This window comes from Bos mutus, chromosome 15 (assembly GCF_027580195.1).
Source record: "Bos mutus isolate GX-2022 chromosome 15, NWIPB_WYAK_1.1, whole genome shotgun sequence".
In the NCBI taxonomy this organism is placed as follows: Eukaryota; Metazoa; Chordata; class Mammalia; order Artiodactyla; family Bovidae; genus Bos; species Bos mutus.
The window spans coordinates 8,155,653-8,178,054 of NC_091631.1; the positions used below are offsets into that span (position 1 = coordinate 8,155,653).

The 22,402-nt window shown below is 42.7% G+C and overlaps 1 protein-coding gene across 5 annotated transcripts in view; it reads right to left on the reverse strand.

Annotated features, from left to right (window-relative positions):
• ALKBH3 (alkB homolog 3, alpha-ketoglutarate dependent dioxygenase) overlaps nt 1–22,402 on the reverse strand; it is a 43,303-nt gene that overhangs the window by 8,214 nt on the left and 12,687 nt on the right. For 4 of the 5 annotated variants that reach the window (XM_070383529.1, XM_070383530.1, XM_005905134.3 and 1 more), the window contains exons 7-8: nt 20,847–20,935; nt 11,696–11,905 (exon numbers count right to left, since the gene is read on the reverse strand). In XM_070383529.1, the coding sequence (XP_070239630.1) occupies nt 11,696–11,905; nt 20,847–20,935 (299 nt within the window). Of the gene's footprint in view, nt 1–10,841; nt 11,267–11,695; nt 11,906–20,846; nt 20,936–22,402 lie in introns of all 5 variants that reach the window. The other variant, XR_011467001.1, reaches the window with a different exon arrangement.

Below are 22,402 nucleotides of genomic sequence, written 5' to 3' on the forward strand. Positions count from 1 at the left end.
GTCTGTTCTGTAAGGGTCACAATTACCAGCAGGTGACATAAGCAAGGGGCGTGGGGCAGGTGCAACACAGCGGGGAGTGGGGACCATGGACACCAGGCAGCCCGGGACTTGTGTACCCTCTGCCGCTTCCTCGTTATTCCCCGGGTGTTGCCTGATCTTCTGGATTTTCTAGGGAAGCTGATAAATGGGATTTTTATGTGATCTCTCCTGAGTTATAAATTTTGCCAACTAACTTGGTTTCTTTAAAAATACTGGGAAGTATATACACAAGTCTGAGGACCAGTTTCTGCTTAAGAGCTGCCCAACTGAGCTGCTGGTGGACCCATCACAACTCCTTCTCTTATGCTCACCTCTGGCCATCCCACGTAAGCTCCCAAGCAAGCCCAGATGTCACCTGCCCAGCTTCTTTGACGACCCTTTGCCATTCCACGTGACAGTGTCTGAAACAAAGCTCAGTACACATACGCTGCTTCAAGTATCGTATTCTTAATCTCAGTGATCCCAACACAATCAGAAAAGGCCATGGATGCAAAATATGCTTCCAAATTAATGATCTTAGTCAACAGTGAGACATCTGGTTTTCCAAGTCATCTCTGATCTCCTGGATAAGCTACTTACCTAGAAATTCTTCCATCTTTTTATTAGTAAGATGCTTATAATAAGAAGACAAATGAACAGAAAGGTCAAAACAAAGTAGAAGCCTGCTATCTGTTTCTCATTTCCAAAGCTCAGGAAGCACCTGACATGCAGTAACTATTATTACTTTGTTCACTGAAAGGCTTCAAGGCTACAGGAGCCCTTGAAGGCTGGAGAGGACTTAAGTTCATGAGAAGCTGGTGTGTATGTGTGCTAAGTCGGTTCAGTCATGTCCAGCTCTTCACAACCCTATGGACTGGGGCCCACCAGGTTCCTCTGTCCATGGAATTTTTCAGGCAAGAATACTGGGGTGGGTTGCTAGGCGCTCCTCCAGGGGATCTTCCTGACCCAGGAGTCGAACCTGTGTCTTTTACGTCTCCTGCATTGGCAGGCGGGTTCTTTACCACTAGCGCCACCCAGGAAGCCCAGTGAGAAGGCGGAGAGCACGTCTAAGGAGCAAAGAGCTAAGTCAGCAGTATGGTGCAATCACACAGGGAATCAAAGTCAGCTGGGCATAGATGTGGCGAAGATCTGAAATCTGGCTGGGAGAGTTTACAGTTTATACCCTGTGCTCCAGCAGGAGCAAGTAAAGACTTCTAAGCTGGAAAACAAACTGATGAAAGCAGCGAGCTCAGTCTTGGCTTTCTGCTCCTCTTTCTCTATTCTTCTGCTCTGAATTGATAATGGGCAATTCCATAGCTTTACATACTATCTAGATTATTAGTTTCAACTCAGTTCAACAACCGATTGTCCATGCCATGTGGAGCAAGTGCCTTAACACAGGGCCTCAGCCACCTCACCTGTGCAATGCAGATGCCAGCAGCATTGACTTCTTAAGATTCCCGGAGGCTGCCAGGGAAGCACTGAGAGCGGAGCCGGGCACAGACTCCATACGAGGCACCCGCTGTTTATCACTGTCCCTTCACCATCGTTACTGTTGTTATCCTGACAATTCCCAAATGACACCTCTAGCACAGGCCTGTCATCTGAAGCCCTGACGCCTTAGCCAATTTGGGAGTCTCAAGAATCTTGAATCTAGCATGTAGAAGAAGGATCTCTTGATTCCTCCACAATCCTCCCTAAACAAGAACAAAACAAAATGCAAACCCCTGTTCCTCTTCCATCTGAGTAAATAGCACCTCCGTCTACCAACTGCTTGAGCCAGAAACCTGGTTCACCCTCAAAAATACACCTCAAATTCATCTACTGTGTTCCTCCTCACTGCCACCATCTGAGTGCAAATCAGCAGTCTCCCAGTAAAAACACTGAACAACCTTTTAGTCTCCTATTCTTGCCTCTCCCTGAATTATTCTTCACACAGCAGCCAGTGTTCTTTTTAAAATATAAACCAGAGCATGTCACAACCTCATTTATTCCCATTGCGCTTGGAGTAAAATCTAAATTCAGAGCCATAACTGCAAGTCGTAATTACGCCTCTCCATTGAATCAACAGTTCTCCAGCTCCCGTGACATCCAGGAGGGCACAGTCCGTGTCTGCCACGTTTACTGCTATTTCTCCAGAGTTGAGCATTGTGCCCGACACATAGTGGGTGCTCAATTAATATTCGTGAGCAGGAGGAAAGAGAAGAAAGAACAAATAGAGAAAATAAACTGTTCCTGAAAATATCTGGCATCTGGTTATCAGAACTGAAGGAGAAGAGATTAGAATTACGGATATCAGAGTGGAAAAAGGCATTTTAGTATTTTAGGCATGTGGTAAAGAGAGCCTGAAATGAAGCCACTGTTAGAAGGATGAGTTTTTCAGACCTTTCAAGAAAGAATTAAGAAGATTTGGAACTAAAACAATTGAAATGAGAGAATGGGGAAGAACTGAAAATAATTTACGATTAAACCTGTCCAAGAGAGTAGTGACATCATGAACATAATGCTACTTATGAGCAGGTAGAATTGTGGAGTTTTCTGAGAGAATAACAGTAAATCTACAATTTCAGGTTACAAGTCATGTGCTGTTGTAAGTAGAAATGTCTCATGACAAAGTGATGACTAGACTGTGAGATAAAAGTCAAAGCTGGAATTGAGATTCACAAGTTGCTCCACCAAAGAAGAAATGGTTGAAGCCATAACAATAAATGAAATCCATTTATGTATTCAATCAAAATACACATATACACACAGTGCTAAACGCTGGGGATGTAACGATAAAGGAGACAGAAATGGACCTTGCCTACATGGCATTTACAATCTACTCCTATTTTATAATTTCCTTAAAAGTTATGTAGACAAAGATGACAGAATCAAAGACAATCCTGAATATCCATATTTAAAGGGGTTGAATGTAAAGGGAAAAAAACACCGAAGGAGGCAGAAATGTAGCAGTGAGAAAAGTGTGAGAACAGCTAAGATAATACAGTATTTCAGAAGCCAGGAGGAGCAAGAAAGGGCAGCTAACAGACGGCTGAGTTTCAGGGAGAGAGACGCTAGATGCTGGTGAGCAGCATCACAAGGAGGAAGACAGTGACAACTGAGGAAAGGTCAGACTACTTGCTCTTCAGGACGATGGTATCACCGTATCGCCGTATCACGGTGAGATGGAGCTAGAGAGCAGCTTCCAAAAGTGAGTTAAGCTGTAGGAAAGGGAACCTGCAGATGCAGACAACTGATCCCAGAATCTGTGCTTCAAAAATCAAGAAAAAACCAAGATGTCGGAGCGTCTGCAGAATCAAGCAAAGGGTTTTCACAAGATGGTAACAGACAGAATAGGAATTTCCCTTGCTCTCTGGTCCAAGAATCAGATACATAGTCGAGCTGCTTGACAAGTATGGTTAAGGCTTTACTGCAGATTAAAATGATAATTGAAAACTAAATGCCAGCATGTGCTACAGCTGCTTAGACTGCTGGAGCCAAGTGTCCCTTCGCTGGCCCTGCTTCCTGAGTTAGGACCATGCCAAAATGTCTCCTCTTCTCTCTTTCAGTCTTTTCTTTCCAGCTTGTGTTCCCAATCAAACTATGGTGTGGCCTTGCCCTTGAGAACCTGGCTGGCTTCTAGACAGACTGATGGATTATCAAAGTCTGCAGCTATATTTGGACTGTAAAGTTGTTTCTACAACGCCAATATAAGAACACAGCTGGACCCGTTGTTCATAGTGGTAATATATTTTTTAAATTTGACATAAACAAAACATATTAGTTATGGAAATTATGGAAACAAAATAAAGCTAGGACCCCACAAAGTCATCTCCACAGCTAGTCTGCTGACTCAGACCAAACACTTTCAGAGATGGCATCTTCAACATGATCTGAAAAACATTACTTTAAAAAAAGCAGCAGCTGGTTTTGAAATAAGATCTGATAAAGTAGGAAACTAGATGGGATAGCATAGACTTTTTTTTAGGCCTCGCCATGCAGCATGCAGGACCTTAGTTCCCGGACCAGGGACTGAGCCTGTGCCCACTGCAGTGGGAACACCAGAGTTTTAACCACTGGACACCAGGGAAACCCTCGGGAAACCATAGATTTAAAGTGACTTGAGGTTATCCGTTCGAAACAGTTTTGAACTCACTTGCCACACAGAAATATTTGGGCTTTTATCAAACTCTTCTCCTGATTTTTGACGTGGATTTGGCAGGGAAGGTTCCAGTGAGGTGAGTGAGAACACTAGGCACGAGGGCCTGGCACGTGCAGTCGGCCAGCCCAGACAGGCCCATCCAGTGATCGTAAGAGGCAAATGCAGTTTACACTGCAACACCTGTCACCAGTGTCTGTTGCTGATAGAGTGTTGGGGGTAGGAGGGTTGAAAAGTTACTGAATTAAGCAAAAACAAGGTTGACTTTACTCTTACTGTTATAGTCACTCTAGCTATACTAAATGTGCATTTAAAACAAGAAGATTTAATGTAATGAAGATGCTGTTCTTGGTGATATAATATTTCCAAGAAATGCAACTTAAAGGAATTGCTATTTTGAAAGAGCTTCTACTCAAGACTGCAGCACCAGAAATAAATGCTCTCCTTCCTCGAAGAGCGTACAGGACAAATTCCATGAAGCCTGACATCCAGCTGACCCTAGTTACCAGGAAAAGTGCAGGGTTCTCCAGTCATCCATTACATCAGAACACTTATTCCCAAACCATCCCTGGACATAACCTGATTAAACACAATCCCCACACCCATCCCTGGCCCTGCCACTGGGTCTGCTGGAATTCTCATTCAGGGATGAGTAAACGCCCCCAGATCCTCAACCTCGTGCTCTGAAGGTTCCCTCTACCTCCTTGTCCTAATCAAAACCTAGCTCTCTCCAGAAGACTCCAAACTCTCAAAAACTCTCTCTCCTGTGGAAGGTGATCATGTCTCACATCGACAGAGTGAGCGGATACTCCTCATTAACACCTTCAGACCATAATTCCCAGGCATGTCTTAAAAATGCTTGCTCCTTTGAGCTCATGTCATTGAAGCTGTCCACCTCTCTCCTTCTCTGCCTTGGTCCCAGGAGGTATAACAATCTCTTAATTGGTCTCCTGGCTCCCACTCTTGCTCTTGTCTAGTCTGAGCTCCACGCAGTAGCAACTGACCTTGTAAAATTTCAATCAGATCATGTCACTCTTCCGCCTAACACATTTCAATGGCTTCCTGATGTACTTAAAACCCACTCCTTCCTGAGGATCCTGAGTCCTTGTGTGATCTGGCCCCGCCCACCCCTTCCATCTCCTCACATGCTCCTCTCTGCACTTGCTCACTCTGCTCCTCTGTTGGGCCTCTTTCTCCTTCCTCAAACTCACTAAGCTCTTTTCTGCCTCAGCTAAGCAGTCATCCACCAGGAAAATGTGGCTTGTGAAAGAAAATTACCAGAAGGCTCAGGAATAGTTTTTCAGAGCATGGCAAAGTGGAGGGGGGGAAAAACTACCAGTAAGGCAAGGTTTTAAAAAAGTTTGCAAGCAGACCTCATACCTCGTCAGGACACACACGAATTTGACAAATCACTTTGGAAAATGCTGTTCTCCCAAGATTAAAAGTGCTCTCAGTGGCAAAACCGGGAGGTTCTTTGCAAAGATTAGTTATTCCCAGTGGCAGTCAGGACACGGACTCTAGCCTGAGACAGCCCCCAAAGAAGCAAATGACGATCCCAACTCCCCAAAGAGCTCGTCTGTAGAGAACTGAGGTCCTACCAGGACTACTTATCTTTATCCACTTACACATGCACCAATTTATCCCCCACTCACTCACTCACACTCTCCAAAACACTGCATGACCCTAAAGACAGGAGCTCAAAAACTCAACCTCCATTCCTGATCCACAGGCCACTTGAGCCTCCCCGAGTCTCCCCTGCACCCCCTCAATGAATGCCATTCACAGGGTGAGGCAACCCTGGAGGTTAGCCTCACTGCCGTTCCTTTTCTTTTTCAATTTCCACATCTGAAAAGTCACCGTAGCACCCACCATTTATAACAGCTTAAAAGTTCACACCTTCGGAGTGCCTTTCATGGGAAAACTTTCCTATTACTCCCATAAAGTCGCTACCAATACCGTCCCCATTTACAAAAATGGGATGAGTATAAATGGAGCAGATAAGTGCTTTTTACAGGCATCAGTAACAGAAACAGGAAACGAAACCTGATATTTTACATTTCATTAGGGACTGTATTAAAAAGATGATGGTTATCAACAGTTCCTTTCGAGTACTTCTTGTAATTTCTCAGAACAGATGCAGTAATCAGAAGATGGACTAAGAAGAAGTATGGATGCCTGGAAGAGCAGCAGTGGACGCGGTGGCTGAGGCCGAGGCTCGGTCACCACCCCCCGAAACACTGCACAGTCTAGTTTACCCGATTTTCAAATTTAAGCTAGTCAGCTTATATTATTTTGGATTCCAATATCCTCAATTCTTCTAAAGCCCTGGAAAAAATACTGATATTTATGATTAAAATGACCTTTTTATATCCCACTCTTCCCAGTAGTGTGTAAACAGGGAGGTACTAGGAACTCGAATGCACTGGCAACTCTCAACCTCTCCCATCACAAGTGGTTTTACAAACATCTCTTTTGGTATTATGAACAGAGCTCTCATTCTTCAGAAGGTGCTAGAGAAAGGAATGGTTGGAGAAATTTCCCAACTTGCCTCAACTCAATCATCTTGAGGTAGATAGAAGCCCCTCACATTTTCAGGATTCAGCTGATAAAGGATAGTGCTTATGCATGGGTAATTTGCTAGAAAACAAGGCTTTTGGCATCTAAACCTCCAGTGCATCACAAACTTCCTATTATCTAATACTCACCCCCCCCAACTCAGCCATCACTGTTTCTATGGTAACCGACAGAGAAATAGCAGCCTGCCAAATGGCTTTTGTAGTTCCTTTTCCAGCCTGTTTTTCAGTATAGAATTAAAGCTATACTGGGAAAAGAACCAGACTAATCTTTATAACAGGGACACAACACAGCCTGAAAAGTACAACTGGGTTTGGGACACAAACGTAGAAAAGCTTTAATGAGCCCACCTTGGGAGAATAAAAGAGGTTTTTGGTTTCTTAAAAAAAAATGTCTACAGAGGTATAGTTGGTAAGCTTTACTTTTGTCTTAAGATAGTATATTCTGATATTGGCCAGAAGATAGATACAATGCTGTTCACTCAGGTTTAACTGAATTAACAAAAGAAGGGATGGGTGAATGAAGGAAAGGCTACCATGTCTCCAAGTAGCTTATTATCATTAAAGGAAGTGGTAATTGACTATAAAATCAAAACAAATGAGCAGAGTTGACAGACTTGGACAGGGAGATGAGGATCAAGGATTGGCATCTTAGAGGAGTGAATGTTTAATCCTAGGGATGATGCATGCGTGAAGCCGCCTGAGCCAACTGCATGAATCAGAGGGACACTGATGCTTAGGGAAACAAAGATCTCCTTACCATCTCAGCACAGCGAGAAATTGTTAGGAATGCAATGTGTGGAACTGGGGCAGCTTTCAGAAGATCAGCAGCTACAGAGAACTACTCAAGGTGCCAGACTGCAAAACAGACAGCTGCCGCAGGGGTGGGGGAGTTTGAATGTTAAAAAAAAAAAAAAAAAAAAAGGCTAATTCCCTTTGAAAGTGGCCCCGAACAGATGCTTTTCTGTCTCAAATCTGCATACTTGAATCAAATACAGGAAATCTCATGATTCCTCTATGTCAGCTTTAGGTGAGAAACTTTGACTCAAGTCAAACAGGTATTAACTTCTCCTTTGATAGGTTAAAACTAACTGGCTCTTGAAAAAGATGCCCTCCCACGATCTCTAGCACATTCCAAATGTCTTGTTGACAGACATGAAAATTACAATCTTTAGTGGCATAGCGAGACAGGTTCCTAGGAGCTACAGAAAGTCAGACTCCTACAAATTCCACACAGAAGACTAACTTGAATTACACTTTTTATTTTATGCTTTTAGCTTGAGTTATATGAATCATGAGTCATGTTCTCAAAGCTATCACCATAGTTAAGGAAGAAAAGTAGACAGATTTGCAATAACCATTTTCCTTTCAATCCTTCAGAAAAGGGATAAGATAAAGATGATGTGCCCTAAGATACAATCCCAAAGATGTCAACCCAGAGAAAGGCTTCTGTAGTTCAAGTTTAGCTAGATTTGTGAAGCCCAAGATGTTTTAAATCTGTTAAAGAAACTTGAAGAAATTTTTCCAAAAGTTTAAACCTGGGTTTTGTTTATCCAAGAATGGAGTTTATGGTTCTTGGAGAGGGGCGAGGCGGGGAGGTGGCGGGGGAGGGGAAGTAATTTTAAAACTGTATTCACTAATGCATGATTATAATTTCAAATATATTAGCCTTCAATTTCCCCATCTTAAACAAAAGTCAGAATTGAAGGAATATACAACTGCATCAAATTCAATCACAGTTAAGACCATGCCAGAAGCAACAACTTATTAATCAGTAACCTAACATACTGACGGAGAAGGCAATGGCACCCACTCCAGTACTCTTGCCTGGAAATCCCATGGGCGGAGGAGCCTGGTAGGCTGCAGTCCATGGGGTCGAAAAGAGTCGGACACGACTGCGTGACTTCACTTTCACTTTTCACTTTCATGCATTGGAGAAGGAAATGGCAACCCACCCCACTGTTCTTGCCTGGAGAATCCCAGGGACGGGGGAGCCTGGTGGGCTGCTATCTATGGGGTAGCACAGAGTCTGACAGGACTAAGCCACTTAGCAGCAGCAGCAACATACTGACATATTTGTATTTCTTCCCATATCTGTTACCTCAGTCAACTTTGTTTCAAGATCTCAGACAAATTTTCTTACTTATCAGATAGGTATTTTCATCAAATCAGCTACTACAGTTATAGTGCAAATTCCCCTGCTATTGACAGACAATTAAAGGGATTTAATCACATTTTCAGTGTTTCACAGCCTGTGTTTTCACTCTTGTTCATCAAAATAGACTCTAAGAAGCCTTGAGAAGACAAAGTTTCAGTAAGTATGGTCAGTGTCCCTCTTGGAAATTTTGTTCCAAATGGTTGCCCTCAGACACAATGCTAAGTGGTAGTTACATTTTCTATCCACCCATTAACCTATAATATAACTGAATTATATTTCCAAGAAATAATTCTTGATCACCATGAATATGTTCTCATATGAGAAAATGACCTTCAGCTGCCTAGAGGGAAAAAGGAATAGAGGTATTCTGGGCACCAGAACACTGTTAATGATTCAGTTCAGTTCAGTCACTCAGTCGTGTCTGACTCTTTGCAACCCCGTGGACTGCAGCACACCAGGCTTCCCTGTCTATCACCAACTCCTGGAGCTTGCTCAAACTCATGTCCATTGAGTCGGTGATGCCATCCAACCATCCCATCCTCTGCCATCCCCTTCTGCTCCCGCCTTCAATCTTTCCCAGCATCAGGGTCTTTTCAAATGAGTCAGCCCTTTGCATCAGGTACTTTGCATCAAATATTGGAGTTTCAGCTTCAACATCAGTCCTTCCAATGACTAACGCTTAACAGTTGGAAATTGCTTGTACAGTAAAACTAATTATCCTACAAAGCATGCTTCGGGAATTCTTAACCTTAAAATCTGGAAATAGGCCAAAAAATGTTTTTTAAAAAGGGTGATGGTGGTGGTGGTGGTAAATGTACGTGTAGAGAAAAACGGTAACTGAAAACTTAAATACTTGGCAACAAAGAAAGTCACTGCAAAGAACCAGAGACTCGGCTTACACCAAAGATTATCCTGGATCCACCAGAGTTTGCTGTCCACTCAGAAAGCTGGAAGGATAACCCTGGAAGGGAGACAGAGCACTAACAGGGGCCAGATCATCAGCTCCAGGAGGGGAAGGATGACTTCATCTCACTTACTCATGGCTATAATCCCAGCTCCCAAGACCAGGCCTGGCAAAAAGGTGGTGTTCCGTACGTCTGGCTTGAGGGTCTGAACTTTAAAATAAGACACCTGGTGTTTCTCTGCCATTCACACAACAGAGGACTTAGGAAGGGCGGGATGAACTCCTCACATGTGCGAACGTAGGATTTAATCAGGTGGAAGCCTGCATATAAAAGCTAACTGTGCCTGAAAGGAACATGGCAAAGGCTGGGGAGCCTGCTTCTTAGGCAGTTCTCCCTGGTACACTGAGACTGTGAAGCTAGTCAGAGTGCCCAGGGAGCAAGTTCACTCAGGAAGTCACTGGCAACTGACAACTACCCTCGATCCCCGCCAACACAGACCAAAGCTTCTGTGTAAACAAAAGCAAATACAACCCCATCGATGGAAGATATGCCAAGGAAAGGTGCTTAATGGAGTTAAGTGCAAAACAACACAATATGCTTCAAAATACCATGTTTGGAAACCCAAAAACATGTCAGGAAAACAGCCCAAGAAGTATATCTGATGAAGAACAGACACAAGCACTGACTGCCTCATAATTACGTGGTCTGGATTAGGTCATACTCAAAACACAGCCCTGTAGGCCGTCCACACTGACTGTGTCTGGTTTAATGTTATAAGCTAAATGACTGGGAGCCTTGGTTTAAAAAAAACACCCACACGCAAATCCTGGAAATAAGATAATTTGGTAGAGCTTTGCTCTTTTCTTAGAGTTCCTAGTATCTTTCTATCTATTTCAGTCCTAAAGTTCTACACTTCTTGATTAAAACAAACAAACAAAAAAAAACACAAAGAGCTCTCATACCCCTCCAATGTATTAAAATATAGGTAAGAGCTGGGCCGGACAACTGGAGTTACTCTACAGTTTAGTCACTGCTTGTCTACTCACCTGGCTGGAACTTCCTCTCTGAAAGAGGTACCATTCATCTGGATTTTAGGAACTGGCTAAGAAGGAATGGGGATGAGTGTGGTTCAGTTCAGTTCAGTTCAGTCACTCAGCTGTGTCCGACTCTTTGTGACCCCATGAATCGCAGCACTCCAGGCCTCCCTGTCCATCACCAACTCCCAGAGTCCACCCAAACCCATGTCCATTGAGTCGGTGATGCCATCCAACCATCTCATCCTCTCCTGTCCCCTTCTCCTCCTGCCCTCAATCTTTCCCAGGTCAGGGTCTTTTCCAATGAGTCAGCTCTTCGCATCAGATGGCCAAAGTATTGGAGTTTCAGCTTCAACATCAGTGCTTCCAATGAACACCCAGGACTGATCTCCTTTAGGATGGACTGCAGTACTTCCTTTCAAAGAGGACAGGCAACACTGCCATGAAGAACACTTAGTTAAAATAAAGGGTCCTGAAGAAGGGTATCTTCCCTGAGCCTCCTTCCTTTCCCTTCTTGCCCCTACTCACTCGAGCTCTGCCTTCCAATTACTTGAGTAATGAATAATGTTTGTCTACCCCCATTTCCATGAGGATGGTGACTGTGTCTGTCCTTTCCACCAATGAAAATAAGCCTCTGACACCTGGCACACGGCAGGCAATTTCTGTTGCAGAAATGAATGAATGGCTTCTTTGGAAGTCAAAAGCTATCCACAGGATATAAGCCATCAGTTGAAAACATTTCATCAACCAGACACATACTCCAATCCCCTAAATCTGAAAATAGGAGCCTTTTAGGAGCCCAGCTTTTTTTCCCACAGATTATTAGATAGCGGAAGGAACAGAAAATAAATAAAGGGACTACTCACTGGTGGGGGCTTCTTTCTCATCTCAAACATTCGTGTGGCACCAAAACTGAGTGAAGCAATGATGGGGCACCTCCCCAGTGAAGGTTCATCATCGCTGTGCCAGTCCACGCTGTCCTTCTCATTTCGGTAAAGATTGCAAAGCAAGGAGTTGAAGCTGTGGCCAGTGTTCTCTTCAATTTGGTTCTTCAGCGTGAGCAGCACAGGATGCCACTGCAATCAACAGGTCAAGAGAAGGGGCAGAGACAGTTCACATGAGATACAAGGTGGCAGTCACAGGGAAAAATAGGAAGTGCAAAATCAGTCACGCTATAAACAGGGGCTTGGAATAAGCAAACCATCTGAAACGTAATAAGGCCAGAAGAGAAGTCGCATTCTCTCCCATTATGTCTATTCTGAAGCAAGCTGACCTCTGCGATTTTATTACGGTGCTAAATTTGGTGTTGCAATGTCATGAAGACCAGGCCTATCCTCCCATCTCATCCTTTCCATGTTAAATGTATGACCCTCCAGAGAAGTAACTGTCAGTACACTCTGGGTGGTCGCCTCAGTAAGGCATGGAGGTGGCATGTGGAGCAGGAAGCCTGCTTTGTCACCACAGCTGATGAGCCATCAGGAGTCGGCAGATAAAGACTGAAGTCTGAGGGTGAAAGAGCTCTCCTTCGGGGTGGTCCTCTGTTCCATTCCTGTGCTGTGTGTAGTCACTCAGTTGTGTCTGACTCTGTGACCCCATGGACTGTAGCCCGCCAGGCTCCTCTGTCGATGGGGATTTCTCCAGGCAAGAATACTGGAGTGGGTTGCCATGCCCTTTTCCAGGGGATCTTCCTGACCCAGGGCTCAAACCCAGGTCTCCTGCACTGCAGGCACATTCTTTACCATCTGAGCCACCAGGATTCCATTCCCATTTTATCACAAGTGGCAAAATTGCTCTTTGAAAGGATATTCAATATTTCTAGAGTGGCAAACTTCCTAAGACCAGAACCCAGAGGGGAAAAACATCTACAGAATGGAGTCATGAAATGGCTGTGAACCACAAAAGATTTAAACAGTCCACAGCCCTGCCTCCTGAGCACCGAGTTCACATCTGTAGTTTATATTCAGAACTCACCATCTTGCCATACATGCTTTAGGAAACTGTGACCCTTGACCTTAGGTTGCACTAGGGAGCTATAATCAGTGCAGCTCTTATGGTTCTGGTTAGAATTCTGTGTGTCTTGCCTTCCAAGGAACCTCAAGTGCTTTACGGAAGCTTCCTGTAGGACAGGGCTTCTCGCTCCACTACCAAAGATGACTGAGGAGGGAACTCCCTGGCAGTCCAGAGGTTAGGACTCAGCATGTTCACTACTGAGGGCCCGGGTTCAACCCTTGGTTGGGGAACTAAGATGCTGCAAGCTACGTAGCACAGCCAAAAAAAATTACCGAGGACCCCAAAGAACTTCTACGTGTTTGAGTTATAGCTGTGACAGCTACCATATTAAAAATTAAAACTAAAAAATTTTTAATTTTTGGTTAATTCGTTTAAAAAATAACAACCCCATTACATGCTAACCCAAGTAGTATTTTATGAAAATTAGCTTTTTTCCAATACAAAAAAATTAGTGAGAAGAGTGGCACTCTTTTGCAAATCTCTTCAATGCCTGATTTAACAGAAGAGAGTTGGTTCTAATATCTGCTTCTGCATTCAATCTGTTAAAATGTTTTTGTTGACACATACAAAGAAAACTGCCTTCACACAGACATGTAGTTTGAAAAAGGAAGAAAAAAATCTTTTCAAATAACCGTAGATATTCTTTGCTATTAAACCAAAGCTCAACTGTACTGATTTCTTAAAGGTTAGAGGCAATGTGGAATCTGAAACAACATCAACACACTTTTTATATTATTACATCTAAATCCATTGGTCCAACTTGCACTTTGAATGGATCTTTTAATCTTGCATGATTCTGTAACATCAAGCACTGGTCATTTGGAAAATACTGGCTCAATGAGTCATGTAGATCCTCTTACTACTGACGTGTTTCATTATACACCATAAAAAAGTCATCTCCATTAACATTACCACTGATCTCTTCAGAAAAAGCTAAGTAATGGGAAGGATACGAGTTTTTCCAGAATTCCTCACATTTCCTTGAAACCTCAACTTTTATTAGTATCAAACTTTTATTAAATCCTGTCCATTGTTTTCCTAGAAGTGACACTTCACTCACTTATGAGAAAACGTCTGCTGAATACTCAAGTCTGAATAGTGTGTGTGCACCAGCTGCTCTTCCAAGTAAAATGGTCCAGGATAAAAGTAGCCAGTTCAGCTTCTACCGTAAACAATCACACATAACCATCATAAATCACTTGTAGCAGAAATGCCTTATGCATACTTTCCATTTCGTGAAACAATTTTAAAAGATCAAGATTTAATAAAACAACGCTTATCACTTCTTCAAAGGACACCCTTGAATGAAACCATCTTTTTTTTTTTTTTTTTTTTTTACTGGAAGTGCACGTGGTAAAGAAAACAATGATTACTAGTACAGTCTGGTGGCAATGCCTTGATTCATACTGCTGCTGCTGCTGCTGCTAAGTCGCTTCAGTCGTGTCTGACTCTGTGCGACCCCATAGAAGGCAGCACACGAGGCTCCCCCGTCCCTGGGATTCTCCAGGCAAGAACACTGGAGTGGGTTGCCATTTCTTTCTCCAATGCATGAAAGTGAAAAGTGAAAGTGAAGTCGCTCAGTCGTGTCCGACTCTTAGTGACCCCAAGGCACCACAATTTTAGTCACCATTGTTTTTGTATAGTGAAAACTCAACACAGTGAAAAATGTCACCTAGTCTTAGTAATCTCATAAAAATAATTTTGACCCTGTGGATTCCCAAAAAGAATTTCGTGGACTCCCTCCAGGGATCCACAGATTCTACTTTAAGGACTGCCACTCTAGGGTTTCCCTGGTGGCTCAGTGGCAAAGAATCTGCCTGCCAATGTAGGGGATGTGGGTTCGACCCCTGGTCCGGGACGATCCCACAGGCTGCGGAACAACTAGGCCCATGTGCCACAAGCCACTGAGCCTGTGCTCTAAGCCCAGGAGCCGCAACTCCTGCAGCCCATGCACCCGAGAGCCGAGCTCTGCAGCAAGAGACGCCGCCACAGTGAGAAGCCTGTGCGCCGCAACCAGAGAGAAGCCCCCACTCTCCGCAACTAGAGGAGAGCCTGCGCAGCAACAAAGACCCAGCACAGCCAAAAATAAATAAATATTTTAAATTATTAAAAAAAAAGAACTGCCACTTCAGAGAACCCCTTCAGCGTTCATGTTCTGTGTTTTGAAGTGAAGAAATGTATGTTCAGCAAAGGAAAGCATAATATCATTCTTAGGTATATACCATGACTATTATCAGGTAAAACTTCCAGGAAGCATATGTGGGAATCAGCTTCACTGTCTTGTGGAAATCATGTTAAAAGCTGGCATTCCGTGTTACGGATAGAGGCATTACATTCTTAGCAGAGGATTTTCTTTATTTTACTGAAGTAACACTGGTTTATAACATCATATTTCTACCATGCACATGCGTGCATGCTCAGTCGCTCAGTCGTGTCCAACTCTTTGTGACACTAAGGACTGCAGCCCGCCAGGCCCCTCTGTCCATGGGATTCTCCAGGCAAGAATACTGGAGTGGGTTGCCATGTCCTTCTCCAACCATACAGCACGTTCAGCTCCACCAAACACTCAGTTTCCATCCGTCACCACACAGGTGACCTCCACCTGTTGTGCCCTCCATTCTTTCCCCTCCCCTTCGGTAACCACTACTCTGCTCCTTGTACCTACATGTTTGGTTTGTTCATTTATATTATTGATTTTTTATATTCCACACATAAATAAAATCATACAGAATCTGTCCCTCTCCACCTGACTTATTTAACATAATATCTTCAAGGTCCATCCGTGGTCTCACAAAAGGTAAGATTTCATCTTTTTTTAAATGGCTGAGTAGTAGTCCATTTATAAATATAAGAGAGTTGGACCATGAAGAAGGTTGAGCACCAAAGAACTGATGCTTTCAAACTGTGGTGCTGGACAAGACTCTGGAAAGTCCGTTGGACTGTGAGGAGATCAAACCAGTCCATCCTGAAGGAAATCAGCCCTGAATATTCATTGAAAGGACTGATGCTGAAGCCGAAGCTCCAATAATTTGGCCACCTGATTCGAAGAGCCAACTCACTGGAAAAGACCCTGATGCTGGTAAAGAATGAAGGCAAAAGGAGAAGAGGGCAGTAGGGGATAAGGTGGTTAGATAGCATCACCAACTCAATGGATATGAACTTGAACAAACTCTGGGAGACAGTGGAGGATAGGGAAGCCTGGTGTGCTGCAGTCCATGGGGCTGCATAGAGTTGGACACGATCTAGCGACTGAACAACAACATATATATAGACACACACACGCCCCCACATCTTCTTTATCCATTCACCTGTTGATGGGCACTTAGGTTGTTTCCGTATCTTGGTTATTAGGAAAAATGCTGTGATGAACACAGGGGTGCACATATATTTCAAATTAGTGTTTGCATATTCTTTGGATAAATAACCAGAAGTGGGATAGCTGGATCATACGGTACTTCTATTTTTAATTTTTTGAGAAATTTCCATAATGGCTGCACCAATTAAATTCCCATCAACAGGGTATGAAAGCTCTCTTTTCTCCATATCCTCACCAGCACTTGTTATTTCTTGCCTTTTTGATAATAGCCTTTCTAGCAGGTATGAGGTGATGATATCTTACTATGGTTTTGATTTGCATTTCCCTAATTAGTGATGCTGAGCATCTTATCACGTGACTATTGTCCATTTGTCCTGGAGAAGGACATGGCAACCCAATTCAGTATTCTTGCCTGGAGAATCCCATGGACAGAGAAGTCTGGCAGGCTACAGCCTACGGGATCACAAGAGTCAGACACGACTTAGCAACTAAACCACCAACACCACCACCATTATCCATTTGTATGTCTTCTTTGGAAAAATATCTATTCAGCTCCTCTAAGGCAGAGGATTTTAAGAAGTAAACTACAATAACAACAAACAAAACTTAGATCATTAAATAAATGTTATTAAACTAACCTACATTCAAGAGTGAAATTCCGTAATAATGTTATCAAGCTGTATTTCCTATTTATTTTATGGCTTTAAGCCATCTTTAACCTGTATGTGGGTCAAGGAGTAACACTTTCATGGAACAACTGACTGGTTTGAAGTTGGGAAAGGAGTACGACAAGGCTGTATATTGTCACTGTTTATTTAATTTATATGCAGAGTACATTATGTGAAATGCCAGGCTGGATGAAGCTCAAGCTGGAATCAAGATTGCTGGGAGAAATATCAACAACCTCAGATATGTAGATGATAACTCTCTAATGGCAGAAAATGTAGAGGCACTAAAGAGCCTTTTGATGAAAGTGAAAGAGGAGAGTGAAAAAGCTGGCTTTAAACTCAACATTCAGAAAACTAAGATCATGGCATCTGGTCCCATCACTTCATGGCAAACAGAAGAAGAAAAAGTGGAAGCAGTGACAGATTTTCTCTTCTTGGACTCCAAAATCACTAGATGGTAACTGCAGCCATGAAATTAGAAGACACTTGCTTCTTGGAAGGAAGGCTATGACAAACCTAGACAGCATATTAACTTTGCTGACAAAGGTCCGTATATTTAAAGCTATGATTTCTCCAGTAGTCATACATGGATGTGAAAGTTGGACCATAAGGAAGGCTGAATGCGGAAGAATCGATGCTTTCAAATTGTGGTGCTGGAGAAAATTCTTGAGAGTCCCTTGGACTGCAAGGAGATCAAACCAGTCAATCCTAAGGGAAATCAAACCTGAATACTCACTGGATGGACGAATGCTGAAGCAGAAGCTACAATACTTTGGCCACCTGATGTGAACAGCTGACTCACTGGAAAAGACCCTGATGCGGGGAAAGTCATTAGTAGTCATTAAGCATAGTCAAGGATATTTAGTTCTTTCTCAAGGGCTATAGATAACAGTTTAGTCCCTAAGTCATATCTGACTCTTTTTGCGACCCCATGAACTGTAGCCCACCAAGCTCCTCTGTCCATGGGATTCTCCAGGCAAGAATACTACAGTGGGTTGCCATTTCCTTCTCTAGGGGATCTTCCCAACCCAGGGATTGAACCTGTGTATCTTAAGTCTCCTGCATTGGCAGGCCATTCTTTACCACTAGGACCACCTGGGAACCTCGATACTGGGAAAGACTGAAGGCAAAAGGAGAAGAGGGCAGCAGATGAGATGGTTGGACAGAATCACTGATTCAATGACATGAACTTGGGTGAACTCTGGGAGGTGGTGAGGGACAGGGAGGCCTAGCATACTCCAGTCCATGCGGTCGCAAAGAATCGGCCATGACTGAATGACAACAAGAAGCAGCTTATCTTCATGGGAATAAAGATCAGATGCTAGAATCATACACTTAACAAGAAACACAAGAACGTAAAGGAGGATGATAGCTTTTCGGCAATGTAACTGAGAAACTAATTAGCACTTCCTTGACTTGCTTAGGGACTGAGCTAACACCAAGTCTGCATTATGTTTCTAAGTGAATATATTTTTTTTTCTTGGTTATTTTTGGTGGTGAAGTAAGTAGAAAAGGAGAAAACAAGGAATAATGAACTAGGGGATTAATTTAGACTCTCCAACCAATACGCTATATACAGATCCCGCAGAACTGAAAGTCTAAATTAAAATCCAGCGTCATCTCACTGTTCAGTGAAGACATTCTATCCTTAAAAGACATTTGAGGAAAAGAGTATGAGAAAATACAAGGACCTATTTGGTGGACTTCAAACAGTGTTTTGCAGAGACCCAGGTACCATAGAGATGCCTCTGGGACCACAGGAGAAGAAAGGAGGAGAGGTCAAGCTGGTGGGAATACCAGACAGTGTGGGTCCTCTTTTATTGCCACACAGTGGATTCATCTAAGATTTAGCTTGGAAAAAAGACTAAAAGGGGCTTCCCTAGTGGTCCACTGGTTAAGAATCCACCTTCCAGTGCAGGGAACATGGATTTGATCCCTGGTTGGGGGATAAGATCCCACATGCCGCGGGGCAACTAGCGAGCCCACAAGCAGCAACTACTGACCCCATGCGTTCTAGAAGCCACCCACCCATGCTCCACAATGACGGAAGCCTGCAAGTCGCAACCAGAGAAGCCCCCACTATGCTGCAGCTAGAGAGAGCCTGCATGCCGCAATGAAAACCCAGTGCTGCCAAAAAAAAGACTAAAAGATGTTTAAGTACCTATGATTGAACCTCCTCCTGTGCTATGGAATACTAAGCTTGAGGTAAAAATAACTTTAAAATTAAACTAATATCCCCAACACATATATACACATTAGGGAATCGTCCCTTAAAAAATCTGAGAAAGGGACATCTGTTTTGATTTTGTTCCAGATGGTATACAAACTAAATCTATTAGCAATAAATACAAAGTTATGAGCCAGTCAAATTCAAATTAAAGAAGTCTAATATGACATTATACTAGAATATGTTAATAATACAGCAAAATTAAATGTAGTATATGAATAACTGATTTTATTTTTATAGAAAAATTCTCTACATATATTTGCTTAAAAAGAAAAAAAAAGACTAGAACCAAATCATCAGATGGAAGCACTATCCAAAATTTTAATATTCTTCATATTTATCTGCAGTTTCTAAATTTTCAGTAATAAACACATATTACTTCCGATATAAGAAAAGCGTTGTCATTTAAACAATTCTTTTGAAGAGGTGACAAAATGTCCCCAAGCATAAGTGGTCACTGTATCTCAGCAGACCTTACATGTCTTACGTTTAATCTAAAGCAGTGGTTCTCAAGCAAGGTCAATTTGGAACCCCCACAGATGTTTAGCAACGTCCAGAGTCATTTTTGGTTGCCTTGACTGGGTAGGGGGTGCTTCTGGCATCTAGGGGGCAGAAGTCACAGATACTGCTAACCATCCTACAATGCACAGGACAAGCGAACAACAAAGAGTTATTGTGCTTGAAATGTCGGCGATACCAAGGTTGAGAAATCCTGTTCCGAAAGATTAGCTAGAATGAAAGAACTTCTTTCCCACAGGCTATTTAATCCTCAACTTCTCTGCTATAACTGTTGACAAGAAGATACACTAATTCTGACAGAAACATAGCCAGCAGTCTATGCTGGACTGGCCTAGCTCAATTCTCCTCATGTTTTCAAGTCAATTTCAGATTTAAAGGGTCTCTCAGTACTTCCCTGGGTTACATTCTAAATGCAGCCTTAGAAACCAGAGCACCCATCCATCTCTTCATGTGAAAAAGTCATGTTCCCTTCAGTCAATATTTTATCCCTGAACATTTTAGTAAAATGCTAGTTTATGATAAGAAATTACTAGGAGTTCTAAATGTGTCACATTTCTCTTTATTCCAATGCCATAAGCAAAAACTCCATTTTCTTCAAAGTCTCCTTCAAAAAAACAAAAACAAAACCCACAAAAACCATATTATTATTTGCCAAAGGCAAAATTCCAAGGACTAAACAGAGAGCTATTTCTTGGATCTTAATTCCATCATCTGGATAAGCTTAATTTATACATTAGAATCTCTTCGTCTTTCATGGACATTTTTAAAAACACAAGAAGCAGCAGAGACAAGCCAAAGCAATGATAAACATGAGAACTGCAGCCACAGAATGAATACAAAGTCAACAAGAAAAGCAACAGATTTTTCTCACAAATGGGAAAAGAGCCTGAGACATGGAAGGAAACATTCTGACTTCACTGGTCAGTCGTAAAGATTTGGGACAAGAGCAAATACGTACCAGGAGACACACAAGGGCTATGGCGGAAAAGCCTGGGGAAGGGGGAGATCAGGAAAAGAGACCATTCATTTCTCTGAAATCCTTGCATCTGGCTCTAGTTTACTCTAGTTCCAGTTTTTTCCTCATCCTCTGACTTCATCTGTGGATCAAAAGCACACCAATGGTGATAAGCACAAAGACTCAGTGTTTGAACTCGGAGGATTTTTTGAACTAGGATCCACTGCACAGCTCTGCAAGGTCATTTATTGTTATTTCACAGTACTCTACAGTCACAGTATATCATCTATAAAACCATACCAATAACAACATTCCAACATACGTGAGGATTTGGTTCCATAGTGATTCTTGAATAAGTGTAAGGAAGTTCTCCATACCATGCTGTAAGTCTTGGTTGCTGGTAAGTTACATCTAAGAAAGAAAATACAGGGCCTTTGAAAGGGTTCAATGCTATTTTAGGTGTACCTACCGAGTGCCAACACCCTGCCTAGTAATGGATAAGGAGCTATGAGAAATACAAAGGAAGAGGCAGGATGGGCTCTGACCCAAGGTTCCACCTTCATAAAGGGCACGGGACTTCAGGAGTGGCATGGCGACAGCTAAAAGGATGGCAAGAGAGGGTATATGGCAGAACCAGTACGGGTGCAGCTCTGGGGTGAGAATGGGTGTGACCCATTCGTGTTAGTGGTGACACAAACCAGAGTGAAGGAGTCACACCGCAGGACAGAAGGATTCACATTAGGGAGGGTCTAAGATGCAGGACATGGAGTCTGAACCCTGGTAGGCAGGAAATTGTGGCATGAACGTCCATACAGGAAACAAAACCAACTGTTCACCCACGTGCCACCACTATCTAAGCCCTTTTAATTCCAAATAAAGAAAACGGTGCTCTGACCCACCACAGCACATAGTTAATTTTAGTCAGAACTTTTTGATGTCCACTTTATAATTAGAGAAGCAGCTACCCGCAGATTTGCTATTTTTTCCCTACAATTGACTTCAACCATCACAACAATAACAATAATATAAAAGCAGTTAACATTCACGGAAGGCTTTATACTATTCACGGAAGGCTTACTATGTGCCAAGCATTCTGTTAAGTACGTTATTAGGCACTGTCTCATTTAATTATCACAACAACCTTGCAAGATAGGTATTATTATTAGCTCTATTTTCTTGATCAGAAAAATTAAGAATCAGAAAATTATTTAACTATCATTTGTCTAAAATAAACAATCACTTTGAAAGAGCCAGCAATTGAAGCCAAGTCTGTCACCGAAAGCCCTGCTATAGAAATTGCTGGGAATTAGAAGCCTGCCCTGAAAGAGCCGACTCTCCTTATGATGCCTGTTACAAAAGTGATGCCAGTATACTTTGCCTCTTTCTCCACAGAAAATTTAAAATCACTCAATGTGCCAGGAAAAAAAAAGAAAGATTCTATGCTAGAGCACCGACACCCCCTAGTGACCACCTTTGGTATAGCAGGTACTGTTGCTTGTGTGGTACCCACTCCAAGCCAGGTAATCTTGACAAGCTCAGGAGAATACTACAAATGCTGGAGCTAAAGGAGACTTCTAGTGAAACTAGAGTGACAATAAAAAGATGATAAAAAGAATGTATGCTGAACAGAATCAGAAAAAAATAAGTTCTGGAAGCTTCTATGAAGAAAGAGGGAAGCTGGCACTGTCTGAAGTAATGAACAGTGATCAAACACCAAAGGAGATAAGCATGTCAACCACAGCTCAGCCAAACCAAACTTCCTTCCTCTCCTTGAAGGCCCACCTTCCGCCACACACTGAGAACCACGTGCTGTGTCTTCTGCAAGGAACACGCTTCCCTGTCCCCTTTGGCGAGTTCCTGCCCATGCTTGGGTTCCAG